Raw genomic sequence first — 14448 nt, 5'->3', positions numbered from 1 at the left:
CCGCTGCATATGAATTAGATAGTTTGTATTGCGGTTCACTTTGCTCGGTGGGATGCTTATTCAGCTTGCTGTCCTTGCATGAGTCTTACTTAATCTCTTTATTTTTAGGGGTTTTAGTACGTTTATAGTTTGATACAAGTACTATTGAAAAAAGAGGGTGGTGTGAGATAGAGGAGAGTAGAAATAGGAATAGTGGTGATAGGCATGACCACGGTTACGGTTATCATTGTTACGGTTAAAAATTCTGTTTAATCTTAACCATAATCGTTTAATAAACGGTTAAACGGTTACAGTTAAATACGGTTCCGGTTGAAGTGGTTACGGTTATATATGGTTACAATTATTTGATAATATGATACAGTTGATATTATTTGATGATATGATATAATTGATATTATTTATTTATAATTAATATGTTTTTTTAGTGTACTCATATTTTTTCATATCATATGATTCATATTAAATAAATAATTATTAGTATATTTTATTATGTTTTTGAAACGGTAATATTTGATAGATTCACACTATCCAACAATATTTGAGTACGGTTTAAACCACCGAGCATGTTGGATAGATTCACACCGTCCAGCAATATTTGAGTACGGTTAAAACTATCTAGCAATATTTGAGTACGGTTTAAACAATCTAGCAATATTTGAGTACGGTTTAAACCATCTAGTTTAATAAGGTGTACGGATACAAAATAGGTATATAATATATTTAAAAACTATTAAACAAAATTCATATCAAATTGTAATGAAAAAACTATAGATTTTTTTTGTATCTAAAAAGTTTTCTAAAAAAAATTATATTAATTTGAAAAATCAAGAAATAAGAAGAAAAATAGAGTAATTGTACAATGGCATGAAATGTAATTAGGAAGATTGTTGAATAGCAAAAAAGGCTGAGAAAATAGTCAAATAATATTAAATATGGGTTTTTCTAATTGTAAATAGTGAATAGTGAATATATCTTCTTCTTAATTATGTTTAAAAATGTATCATTCTGCTAATATCTCTTATTCTTACCTCAGAAAACTAAAATGCATTTGCGTTGGGCCCTGGTTTTATACAAAATTTTGACGTTAACATATTCAGATATTCTGAATACTTGATTTTTATTTATCCATACAATTTGGGTATCCACTAATTAGATGGAAATTTTGTTTTGATTTTTTTTTTAATATGATCTACTACTGTCATAAAGTGCACAATGCATACATTGAAGGGTGACATGTAGAAGTAGTACATTTTATAATCATAATATGCAAACATAGGTTCATAAGCACTTCATGACAATTATAATTTTAATGTCATAGAACACAGTAACACATAAGCGTATTTCTACATAACCAATGTGTTTTTGCGTTGATTATTGTTTATAGTTATATTATATATACGGCTCAGAAAACGTTTTGTAACCTTGTATAATGCATGGTTGGTATTTGGTATGTATACTCCTCCCTTTTCTAATCATGGTAAATTGATGTATTAATAATATACAGCTGTTTTATCAACGTCTTACACTCTTTATGCGTGCATATAACATGATCGTTTGAATTCTTCATATTGTATCTTTCAGAACATAACACTATTTGTGATGTGCATTTAAATTGACATATTGTACATTGATCTGTTTGGATTCTTGTCTTCCATTAAAATTTCAAAATTTATAGGGTTTTGCAATGCAGAAAGAAAAAAATGTACATATTTGTAACTATTAGAAGTTTATGTTGTAGATAAGAATTGTACAAATTATGCAAGACTTAGGCCACACACTGATATGATCATGAGACCATCCAAAACGACCCTTGAGTCTTGCTCAACACGAACGAAGTCAAAGATCAACTCTTCCTACCAAACTGCTATTTGGGATGCATTCTTACCGCATCTAGAGCATATCTCGAAGTTGAATCAGTCCAATCAGAGTTTAGGTGAAAGAGTTATTCATTTTACAAATCAGGTGAACTCATGGCTACGCGACTTAGACCTACGAGCATTCAAAGGAGGATTCCGACCAAGCCAGAAGTACTCAAGCTATGAACAAAACTGTTCTGAAATCTTGATCCATCCTAGAACCACTGAGAATTGGAAGCACGTTAAAATCAGTTCATACTTGAAAGATATGGATATTTCAAGTCAGTGGATCTGTCCTAGTTCCATTTTCGCGTCTGAGCCAAAGATCGTGTTACACAGACCAACTCAGAATCAATTTGGAAACGAAATCAACTGGAGGATGTCAATGGATCTCTTATGTTTCCAAGAAGCTCAAGAACACAAGATTTGGCCAATAAACCACAGAGTTACGTCCCATTTGCCAAAGGAGGTGGATCTATTTCTTAACTTGATGAGTTTCAGGTCTAGTTGGTTTAAGAGCTTCCAGAATTATGTTTGGCAACCAGGAGTTGTTTTCTACTAAGCCCAAGATGAAGAAATGATACAGCCCATGCTGTTTCTCATCAGCAAATTGGATCAAGGAGTCAAAGAGAGTTAAAAAGATCAAGGAGGTACTTAATGGGCTAATGCAAGAACTTATGGCAAAAGAGAGCATGAGAAATTATTTTGGGGATGATACCTATCAAGTCCAACCTAGTTTGAGCCTAATTCAAGTCCAAGAAAGCCCAAAATAATCACTTTATTTTGTGTTCAAAGAGAAGTGACGAAAATTGGAGTTCAACTCACCTTGGGAAGGAAACCTTGGGAAGACAAAATTCAAGAGTTGAATCTTCATTCAACTATCTATCTTTATTGTTTTTAGTTTCAAGAATAATACTTGACTTTGTTACCAAGTTTTCTTATCTTATATAAACTCATGTAAGAGTAAAGAAATAATCAACAATCCAACTTTTTATCAAAACCTTTTCTTTTTGAGAATGATTCTCTTCTGTTCTTTGTGAACAAAACCGATTGCTTGGTATGATTCCAACAATCAAAACCGACTACTTGGTGTGATTCCGATAGTCAAAACCCCGATCTCCTTGGTGCGAGGCTGAGAGATCCGATCTTTTTGGTGTGAGGCTGAAAGATCAAACCGGTATATCAAGAGTCTTTCCGCAACTCTTGTGCGACCATTCATTCCACCATCCTTATTCTTGAGGCTTCGTCGTCTTTAGAATCAAGGTGTGTCTATCAACCAACTCGAAGGTGCCGAATCCTTGGGAGGATCATATCAAGTGGTATCAGAGCACACCCTTGAGTTTGGTATTCTATCATTCTATCATCTTCTAACCGTTCATCTTCTTCCTATCATTTTCTATCTTTCAATCTTCTATCTATCATCTTTCTATTTTTCCATCTTCTTTATTTTCATCTTCTCATCTTTTCATCTTCTATTTCTATTTATTTTATTTAAAAAAAAAACAAAAAACGAGAAAAAAAAAGAAGGAAGAAAAAAAAAAGAAAAAGAAAGAAAAAAAAACAAAAAAAAAAGAGAAGAAAAAAAAAGGCAAAAAAAAAAGCAAAAAAAAAAAAGAAAAAAAATGTCTAATGATCCACAAGTTCAAGCACTTATGGGAGAGATGCGACGGTTGATGAGGGTTGAGATGAGTGCAATCTACAAGAGGTTGGATGAAGTTCAAGTGGAGGCACAACAAAGACAACCACAAATGTTGCAGCATAGAAGAGAAAGAGATCAACTTAGAGTATTAAGGGCTGACGATTATTACACTACTCAATCATCAAGAACAAGCCATAGGAGGCCACAACACAGAGATGGCATGGATCAAACTTATGACAACATTGGAGGTAATAAGTTGGAGATTCCTACCTTTCAAGGCAGGAATGACCCAGATGCATACCTAGAGTGGGAGAAAAAGATTGACTCAGTTTTTAGTTGTCAAAACTATTGCGAAATGAAGAAGGTACGAGTTGCAGTCACTGGATTTTGTGATTATGCCATTACTTGGTGGGATCAGTTGGTGATAAGCAGGAGGAGAAATGGAGAACACCCTATTGAGACTTGGGAAGAATTGAAGTCTATTTTGAGGAAACGATATGTTCCCAACCATCACCATCTTGGTTCAAATCATATTCTAAGGAGGCCTTCTAGACCAACTGATGGAGCGTCAACTGTCACACCAAGTTACCAACGAGAAAGGACATCTCTTGTTTTTAAAGAAGAGAAAGCTGCTTTTGTTTCGTTACCATCACCAAAGGAGCACAAGGAGTTGTTGGTTCAGAAAAATCTGTTAGAAATAGCAAAATCACCGAGTGAGCAAACAGAAGCCGAGGAACCAAAGCACAAAGAGATCAGCAAAGATCAGAGTGAGGAAGCCGCGAAGAAAGGCATTATCATCAACAACCTTGATAGTATGGATGATTCATCTGATGAACCAACAAGGAGAGAAAAGCCAACATTCCATTTATCGTCAAGCAAGATAGAGCAAGTTGTTGATTTTTTAGGAACCAAGAAAGATCTCACTATAAACTGTGCAAATCTTCCTCATGGTAAGCCACCAGAGTCACTTCAACACTCTCCAACCCAAAGTCTTACAGTTTCGAGGACGAAACTTTTTCAAGAGGAGGGGTATGATATGATCATAAGACCATCCAAGACGACCCTTGAGTCTTGCTCAACACGAACGAAGTCAAAGATCAACTCTTCCGACCAAACTGCTATTTGGGATGCATTCTTACCGTATCTAGAGCATATCTCGAAGTTGAATCAGTCCAATCAGAGTTTAGGTGAAAGAGTTATTCATTTTACAAATCAGGTGAACTCATGGCTACGCGACTTAGACCTACGAGCATTCAAAGGAGGATTCCGACCAAGCCAGAAGTACTCAAGCTATGAACAAAACTGTTCTGAAATCTTGATCCATCCTAGAACCACTGAGAATTGGAAGCACGCTAAAATCAGTTCATACTTGAAAGATATGGATATTTCAAGTCAGTGGATCTGTCCTAGTTCCATTTTCGCGTCTGAGCCAAAGATCGTGTTACACAGACCAACTCAGAATCAATTTGGAAACGAAATCAACTGGAGGATGTCAATGGATCTCTTATGTTTCCAACAAGCTCAAGAACACAAGATTTGGCCAATAAACCACAGAGTTACGTCCCATTTGCCAAAGGAGGTGAATCTATTTCTTAACTTGATGAGTTTCAGGTCTAGTTGGTTTAAGAGCTTCCAGAATTATGTTTGGCAACCAGGAGTTGTTTTCTACTAAGCCCAAGATGAAGAAATGATACAGCCCATGCTGTTTCTCATCAGCAAATTGGATCAAGGAGTCAAAGAGAGTTAAAAAGATCAAGGAGGTACTTAATGGGCTAATGCAAGAACTTATGGCAAAAGAGAGCATGAGAAATTATTTTGGGGATGATCCCTATCAAGTCCAACCCAGTTTGAGCCTAATTCAAGTCCAAAAAAGCCCAAAATAATCATTTTATTTTGTGGTCAAAGAGAAGTGACGAAAATTGGAGTTCAACTCACCTTGGGAAGGAAACCTTGGGAAGACAAAATTCAAGAGTTGAATCTTCATTCAACTATCTATCTTTATTGTTTTTAGTTTCAAGAATAATACTTGACTTTGTTACCAAGTTTTCTTATCTTATATAAACTCATGTAAGAGTAAAGAAATAATCAACAATCCAACTTTTTATCAAAACCTTTTCTTTTTGAGAATGATTCTCTTCTGTTCTTTGTGAACAAAACCGATTGCTTGGTATGATTCCAACAATCAAAACCGACTACTTGGTGTGATTCCGATAGTCAAAACCCCGATCTCCTTGGTGCGAGGCTGAGAGATCCGATCTTTTTGGTGTGAGGCTGAAAGATCAAACCGGTATATCAAAAGTCTTTCCGCAACTCTTGTGCGACCATTCATTCCACCATCCTTATTCTTGAGGCTTCGTCGTCTTTAGAATCAAGGTGTGTCTATCAACCAACTCGAAGGTGCCGAATCCTTGGGAGGATCATATCGAATTTGACAGCAACATGAACTCCATGATATCTAATTTGACAGCAATATTCGCAACACAACCGTTCGCTATACTATTCAAATACACCATATGATAATTTCTTTATTTATAAGAGCTACATGTGTGTATTTTACTTTAGATAAATTTCTATTCCAAAATTTAGAATTTTCCTCTGTCTTTCAGAGCAATTACTCTAAATTTGAAGGCAACCTAGAAATTCTTGAATTTTAAAGATAAAAAAACTTATGGAATGATCTTTTCATTATTAATGTAAGTCATCTAATAATTAGTATATTAAATGTATATTTTTGAGAAATTGATGCTCAAAAAGAGTTTGGTGAAAAAGGGTACAAACCCGGTTAAATCGCTGGTTTACTAATATAAGAAAAATTTATTGGGTTATGTTCTGTGTCTTTGGTGTGGGCTTAGATAATTATATTCGTGGGTTCCTAATTTCAGTTGGATTAGGATTTTGAAAAAAGTTTTAAGATATAAGGAATAGACTCAATCTCAGGATCCAAGACAATTACAAGAGCTTATATATCAACCATGCATTATACAAGTTTACAAAATGTTTTCAGAGCGAAGAAATCCTACATTAAATTTGCATCTGCAGTTAATCTTATTGTAGATGGATGTTTTGTTTTGTTGTTGTTGCTTGTTGTAATTTTTCTTTCAGTTTTTTTTTTGAATAATTATTAGGAGGTTTCCTACCAATAAAAATACTGCAACTTCTACAAAATGGCTTGATTAAGCTAATATGTAAATGGGCCTAAGCCCAGTTAAAAAATAATCTAATAAGATTAAAAAACTCCTCTGATTGGACTGTTCTCACATATAAAAAGAAAATTCAAATAACTAATTTGAAAATTTGAAGTCGCGTCACCCCCAATTCTCATATTGTCGGCGTCGGCGAATAAGTAATAACACTGTGAACGCGTCAGCCAACGATTCGATTCGGCAAAGAAAATGTTCATCCTCTGTAAAACTTGCAATGCAAGCTAACTATCTCATTAAAATCTCTGACATGAGATAATTTTTTTTTTTTTTTTTTGTGTGTGGACGACGTGATGTTGAAGATATGCTCCATGTGATTGATTTCACCCATGCATTGTCTTTCATTCGATTCCATTTGATTCGATCTGCAAACAGAAATCTCAGGGAAAAAAGTAATATTTGGGTAAAGTCATATCACTGACACAGATAAATGCTTACAAACTGTTCGATGGAATGCCTCAGAGAAAAAAAAAAAAAAAAAAGAAACCAATATGACACATTGATGGAATCAGTTCCGACATTGTTTAGTTGAGTTGACTATTGTCTGAAAAGATATCGTCTTTTGATTCTGTTTACTTATTTTAATCACCAGATTTTTCAACTCTTAATCACCTTCTTGATTACTTTATTCATTCTTTATTTCTCTGTACAAGACCAGATTCTATGGAGGTGATCACGTATTCACACGTGCAGCTCGCGTGATTTTAATGTATGCGTAAGGTTTATTAAAGTTATAGTATATATATAATACTCTGACTTCTATAGCTTCTTCATGTGAAGTTTTGCTTCTCTTTGTTATTAAGGGGTTCTTTTTTGTTGTGTGGAAATGGCTCAAACAGGTGAAGATGACAACAAGGAAAATTCTTTCCAAGTTGAGCTTCGGTCGCAGTGGGCAACAGTTGAGAGATTACCAACTGTTAAAAGGGTTACTACTGCTTTGTTAGATACAAGAGATGAAGCGTCGGATAAAGGGAGAGTCATTGATATTACTAAACTTGAGGCTTCTGAGAGACACTTGTTGATTGAAAAACTTTTCAAACAAATCGAGGCTGATAACCTCCATCTACTCAGGAAAATAAGAACGAGAATCGACAAGTAAGCCACTGCAAGCCTCGAAAAAGTCCAATGTTATAATCTCTGTTTTGGTTCCTGAGTATAGTTTTTTATGTGTCATGCCGTGGATGATTTCGATTTTTTATGTTTTAGCAACCTTTAAATTGGGTGTAACACTTGTTATTGTAGAGTTGGTATAGAGTTACCAACGGTGGAAGTGAAGTTCAAGGAGCTTTCTGTTGAAGCAAAATGCGAAGTAATTCATGGAAAGACTATCCCAACTCTTTGGAATACGGTCAAGGGGTTATTATCTGTAAGCGCTATCACTCTGCTTGATATGGAGCGTTTTGCTGCTTTCCATGTTCTTTTATCTATGTCCTTTTGGCTGTGTATGCTTCACTAAAAACCTGATGGTTGTTACAGGAGTTCATTTGTTCAAAGAAAGAAACCAAGATAGACATCTTGAAAGGAGTCAGCGGAATCATAAGGCCTGGAAGGTAAAATATTCAAGAGGCTAAACTCTACTCCCTTAGGTTGCATGGAAGAATAAATGAGGCGTGATTGGCTCTCTTGTGTTGTAATTCTTTACTGAGTTCAGAAGATGTATTTGTCTTCCTGCAGAATGACGCTATTGCTTGGTCCTCCTGGTTGTGGTAAAACCACTCTGCTACAGGCACTTTCTGGAAGACTTTCCGGTTCTGTAAAGGTTTGGCAAGACCGCTAGAGAACTTAAAAAACATAAGCCTGTTGAACGAACATCATATAAGATATTAAACATCACAATGGTTTTCTTCACTTTACAGGTTGGAGGAGAAGTAAGTTACATTGGTTGCTTACTTTCGGAGTTTATTCCAGAAAAAACGTCAAGTTATATAAGTCAAACTGATCTGCATATTCCAGAGCTGACCGTGAGAGAGACGCTCGACTTCGCAACGTGTTGTCAGGGTGTAGGGAGCCGTATGGGTGAGGACCAGATTTGTCATATTTATTCGAAATGAATGATGTTTTGATCTATTGAACTTAGTTCACATTAGCAAGATATGGTTTCTTCAACAGAAATTATGAAAGAAATCAGTAGAAGGGAGAAACTCCAAGAAATCGTTCCAGATCCTGTTATAGATGCTTACATGAAGGTAGCTAATGAAAGATTGATATTCTTCTTGCAACACTATTAAGACGTAAGAAATCTCAATTTGTCTTTTACCTTTGCTGTTACAGGCAATATCTGTTGAAGGTTTGAAAAACAATTTGCAAACTGACTACATCCTAAAGGTATGCTACTTTCAGGGTTGCTTCTAATCTTCTGACCATTTCTATGCTGCATTTTATTCAATTTCATGAATCCATATTTCAGATCCTGGGACTCGATATCTGTGCAGATACACGAGCCGGAGATGCCACGAGACCTGGAATATCTGGTGGCCAGAAGAGGAGGTTGACAACAGGTACTTGCACTTCTTACAACCAATCACAGTTGTTTGATGAGAGCTATTAAAGATTTGTATGTCGACTACTGCAGGGGAAATAGTTGTGGGTCCAGCCACTACTGTGTTCATGGATGAAATATCGAATGGTTTGGACAGCTCAACTACGTTCCAGATAGTGTCATGTCTCCAACAATTGGCGCATATAGCTGAAGCCACCATACTGATTTCACTTCTTCAACCTGCACCAGAAACGTTTGAGCTTTTTGATGATGTGATTCTTATGGGGGAATCAGCTATATGCCCCTATATTATGGCGTATAAGAGTAAAATTGGTCATTTTTCTAATCTATTTGATGGAAACTTTATCCTTCACATGCTTCTGCTACAGGTTATGTCTAGAAAAGATCAAGAACAATATTGGTGCCACACAAGCAAGCCCTACAGTTATATATCTGTTGATTCATTCATTAAGAAGTTTGAAGAATCAAATCTTTGGTTGCTGCTAAAGGAAGAACTGACAAAGCCGTTTGACAAAACTCAGACTCGCAAGGATGGTCTATGTTTTAGAAAATACTCACTGGGTAAATGGGAGATGCTTAAAGCTTGCTCGAGGAGAGAATATCTTCTGATGAAACGGAATTCTTTCATTTACTTGTTCAAATCTGGACTGGTACATTCCTCTTCTTTGCCAGTGACTCCTTATCATGTACCATTCCTGCTAACCTTTTTCTTTATGCAGTTAGTTTTCAATGCGTTAGTCACAATGACTGTTTTTATTCAAGTTGGAGCCACGAGAGATGCTCGTCATGGGAATTATCTTATGGGTTCTATGTTCACTGCTCTCTTTAGACTTCTTGCCGATGGGCTTCCAGAACTCACTTTGACAATCTCTAGAATGGGAGTGTTCAGCAAACAGAAAGATTTATACTTCCATCCTGCTTGGGCATATGCAATTCCTTCAATTATCCTAAAGATACCTCTATCAGTTCTTGATACATTCCTTTGGACGTTACTGACATACTATGTCATAGGTTACAGCCCCGAAGTCGGAAGGTGAACAACTTTTTAAAGATATCTGCAATGATAAATCCAGATTCAATTGAGTAAACTAGTTCTAACGTTAAGTGTTGCTTTCCTTCAGGTTCTTCCGGCACTTCCTTATCTTATTTACATTCCACCTTTCATGTGTATCAATGTTTCGCGCTATAGCAGCAATCTTTCGCACTTTTGTTGCTTCAACATTAACTGGAGCTACTTCGGTATTGGTTCTCGCGTTATTTGGAGGCTTTGTTATTCCAAGATGTAAGTTTCCGGTAACTTTTTTTCTCTTTTAATGAAGTTATGCTTTTATAGTTCTGAAAAATTAATAACACTCATCTTTCAGCGTCCATGCCTGCTTGGCTGGGATGGGGATTCTGGCTATCTCCCTTATCATATGCTGAGATTGGTCTAACGACAAATGAATTTTTCTCTCCACGTTGGAGAAAGGTAATAGTTCTTCAGAAGACTTTCACACAAGTCTAGGAACTCTAGTTTGCTTAGTCGCTTTATATTCTGTAGTTAATCTCTGGAAACACTACGCTGGGAGAACAAGTGTTAGATGTCCGTGGATTGAATTTTGGTAGGCATCCTTACTGGACAGCTTTTGGTGCTTTAGTCGGGTTCGTATTGTTCTTCAATGCCCTCTACTTGTTGGCCCTGACATATCGGAATAGTAAGTTCACCAAATATGACAATACATATGAATTCATGAAGTGTTCTCCAACTAAATATTAACAACATTGTCTTTGTAAGTTAAGATCCACAAAGATCCCGTGCTATTGTCTCTCATGAGAAGAACTCTCAGCGCTCAGAAGAAGAATTTAAATCCTGCCCTGAAGTTACTTCCCGAGCTAAAACAGGTATCTCTACTTTAATAATCTATTCCATGTGTTTATTTTCTAAACAGGTCAGGTGTCTGCCATCCCTTGTGATTAGATATCTTTTCACATCTTTTGGTCTAATTTTTCAGGAAAAGTTATCTTGCCTTTCACGCCCCTCACTGTCACATTTCAAAATGTGCATTATTATATTGAAACTCCTCAGGTAAATATCGCGTGAGACTAGTATGAATGTTTTGAGATGCTACAGTCACAAACAGAGCAAAAATTTACATGTGACGCACGTTCTTTTTAGGGAAAGACGCGGCAACTTCTCTCTGATGTTACAGGTGCATTGAAGCCCGGAGTTCTCACATCTTTGATGGGGGTCAGTGGGGCAGGGAAAACGACTCTTCTTGATGTACTTTCTGGAAGGAAAACTCGCGGTATCATCAAAGGAGAGATTCAAGTAAGCGGATATCCCAAGGTTCAAGAAACATTTGCCCGAGTATCAGGTTACTGTGAACAGTTTGATCTTCACTCTCCTAATATAACGGTGGAAGAGTCTTTGAAATATTCTGCTTGGCTTCGACTCCCTCATAATATTGATTCAAAGACCAAGAACGTAAGTAATCAGACTCTCAACAAGAAAATGACAGCAATTTATTCTGACTATATTCTGGATCTGGCCTCAGGAACTCGTCAATGAAGTCCTTGAGACAGTTGAGCTTGATGATATTAAAGATTCGATGGTGGGACTTCCTGGAATTAGTGGTTTAGCTACAGAACAACGCAAAAGGCTGACTATAGCTGTGGAGCTTGTTGTTAACCCTTCCATCATATTTATGGATGAACCTACCACAGGGCTTGATGCAAGAGCCGCTGCCATTGTTATGAGAGCTGTGAAAAATGTTGCTGAGACTGGGAGAACGGTTGTTTGCACGATCCATCAGCCGAGCATAGATATCTTTGAGACATTTGATGAGGTAAACACGGTTAAAATCATTTTTTACCACATAATCTGAACTTTGGCACCCATATCAACTTCTAATTCCGTTGATTGCAGCTGATCCTGATGAAAAATGGGGGTCAGCTTATCTACTATGGTCCTCTTGGAAAACATTCAAGTAAAGTGATCGAATATTTCGAGGTCAGTTTCTCTACAATAATAGACTATTTTCATCTCAGCTGGGTTTCTTGTTTTATTTTCATCTCAGCTGGATTTCACAAGATAACTCTTCGAAAACTATAAATTGACAGAGCATACCTGGAGTTCCAAAGATCCAAAAGAACTATAATCCAGCCACTTGGATGTTAGATATTACTGGTAAATCTACAGAGGACAAACTTGGAATGGATTATGCACAAGCATACAAGGATTCAACTCTGTACAGGTGAGTCTTTGTGCAGCAATCTTCATAATGTTACATTTGAGCGTTAAAACTATTGTCTCAGTGCTGGTTGTTCGATCTTTTTCTTTGCAGGCAGAACAAAATGATGGTTGATCAACTGAGTTCTGCATCTCCGGGATCAGAAGCTTTGAGCTTTCCTTCACGATTTTCACAAACAGGTTGGGGGCAACTAAAGGCTTGCCTTTGGAAACAGCATTGCTCTTATTGGAGAAACCCTTCACACAATCTCACTCGCATAGTCTTCATATTGCTCAACTCTACGCTATGTGGCTCTCTCTTCTGGCAAAAAGCTAAAGACATGTAAGTTTCCGCTCCTCGTTTTGGATGGATGAAGCACATAGCATTATATGACACCCTACCAAATAGTTCAGTTTCCAAAAAACCTTTTGTTTACTGAATCTCACGGATTAGCTTCCAGAAACATTTTGTTTAATAAATCTACAAAACCTTAGTTCTATATAATATGGTTGTAAGTCTCCATCAAATACCACCAAAATTTCACAGATCAAGAGGACTATATGTTTATTAATATGAGTTTCCCTTAATTTGCAGAAACAATCAGCAAGATCTCTTCAGCATATTTGGCTCAATGTACACTCTCGTGATCTTTTCGGGAATAAACAACTGTGCGACAGTGATGAACTTCATTGCAACCGAACGCAATGTTTTCTACCGTGAAAGGTTTGCGCGGATGTACTCCTCATGGGCGTATTCATTTTCTCAGGTTAAGATGTTTCCATCAAACTTGGATTTTGTCAAATTTTAAGAGATAGATCTTATAGCTTATTAGGCTTCCACATACTTAATGTTTTGCAGGTCCTAGTTGAGATTCCATACTCACTTCTCCAGTCTCTACTATGTACAATAATCATATATCCTGCGATCGGTTACCAGATGTCAGTTTACAAACTGTTTTGGAGCTTTTACAGCATCTTCTGCTCGTTGCTCGTCTTCAACTACTATGGCATGCTTATGGTTGCTTTGACGCCAAATATTCACATGGCATTGACTCTACGCTCGTCGTTTTTCTCCATGGTAAATCTATTTGCTGGCTTCGTCATGCCAAAACAGGTAAGCTCCCTAATCTCTCACGCCCTTTTTTTTTACATACTGTTAAGACCCTAAGTATATGTTATAGAACCTGTGTTCTTTCTAGACTTATTGCATCAATAACCAATATGCTAATATTTAAAACTTCATTTCAATCCATTGCATGTAAATGGTTGTGGCATGGATTGAAAGAAAGAAATGTATGTGCCATGGATTGAAATGAAGTTTTTAGACTCATGAACACAAATTATTTTGAAACGTATTACGCAGAAAATCCCAAAATGGTGGATATGGATGTATTACCTGAGCCCGACATCATGGGTGTTGGAAGGGTTACTGAGTTCGCAGTATGCAGATGTGGACAAAGAGATAACAGTATTTGGAGAAAAGAAAAGAGTTTCAGCCTTCTTGGAAGATTACTTCGGTTACAAACATGGCTCATTGGCTGTAGTAGCGTTTGTTCTTATCGCTTATGCTATCATCGTAGCCTCTCTTTTTGCATTCTTCATGAGCAAACTCAATTTCCAAAAGAAATAGTTTTTCTAGTTTTGTAATAATAGAAGTTACCTCAAGTAAGCTTTTCTTTGTTGTCTCACCATCAATTTTCTCTTTTATGTGGTCACAACAAAATAGCTGGTTTGCAATGGCCTTTTAAGGTTTGTGAGTAAAAAATAAAGCCTTATCTCAATTCATTAAATATCTTACAATGAATTCAATTTTTTTTTTGTGTGTGTGACATTGATCTTCGTGATGTTAAAAGATAATCCTGTATACTTTTTTTTCCCATGCACGTGTCTCTGACTACAGATTCGATTCGATTGGATCTGCAAAATCGTTACTCTGATTCAAGTTCTATCGTTGATTTTAAATAAAGGGTCGTCCAAGTGTTTTGATGGAATGCCTGAGAGAGAAAGCCAATAAGTTGCGTTCAAGTATGAATATACACTCGTGT

The 14448-nt window shown here is 36.5% G+C and overlaps 1 protein-coding gene across 12 annotated transcripts; it reads left to right on the top strand.

Annotated features, from left to right (window-relative positions):
* Positions 1–6753: 6753 nt before the first annotated feature.
* Positions 6754–14188, top strand: LOC147936071 (ABC transporter G family member 41-like). 12 transcript variants are annotated; one of them, XM_087469692.1, is made up of 25 exons: positions 6754–7098; positions 7354–7404; positions 7535–7790; positions 7938–8061; positions 8172–8245; positions 8370–8454; positions 8552–8711; positions 8805–8881; positions 8967–9020; positions 9103–9193; positions 9268–9845; positions 9915–10228; positions 10317–10477; positions 10560–10663; positions 10736–10889; positions 10975–11076; positions 11187–11260; positions 11351–11659; positions 11730–12020; positions 12101–12184; positions 12295–12428; positions 12519–12746; positions 12999–13170; positions 13263–13517; positions 13767–14188. In XM_087469692.1, the coding sequence occupies exons 6-25, from the start codon at positions 8371–8373 to the stop codon at positions 14031–14033; spliced, it is 3693 nt and encodes a 1230-aa protein (XP_087325818.1). In that variant the 5' UTR covers positions 6754–7098; positions 7354–7404; positions 7535–7790; positions 7938–8061; positions 8172–8245; position 8370; the 3' UTR covers positions 14034–14188. The 12 variants fall into 12 exon arrangements, 9 of the variants coding, with proteins under 9 accessions (XP_087325818.1, XP_087325820.1, XP_087325819.1 ...); XM_087469694.1 differs by having other exon boundaries at positions 6784–7098; positions 8370–8467; positions 8649–8711; XM_087469693.1 differs by having other exon boundaries at positions 6784–7098; positions 7349–7404.
* Positions 14189–14448: the final 260 nt, after the last annotated feature.

Source organism: Camelina sativa, chromosome 10, assembly GCF_030686135.1.
Source record: "Camelina sativa cultivar CO46 ecotype springtype chromosome 10, ASM3068613v1".
Classification (NCBI taxonomy): domain Eukaryota; kingdom Viridiplantae; phylum Streptophyta; class Magnoliopsida; order Brassicales; family Brassicaceae; genus Camelina; species Camelina sativa.
Note: the sequence above shows the minus strand (reverse complement) of the source record. Positions and strands in the feature narration are given on the sequence as shown.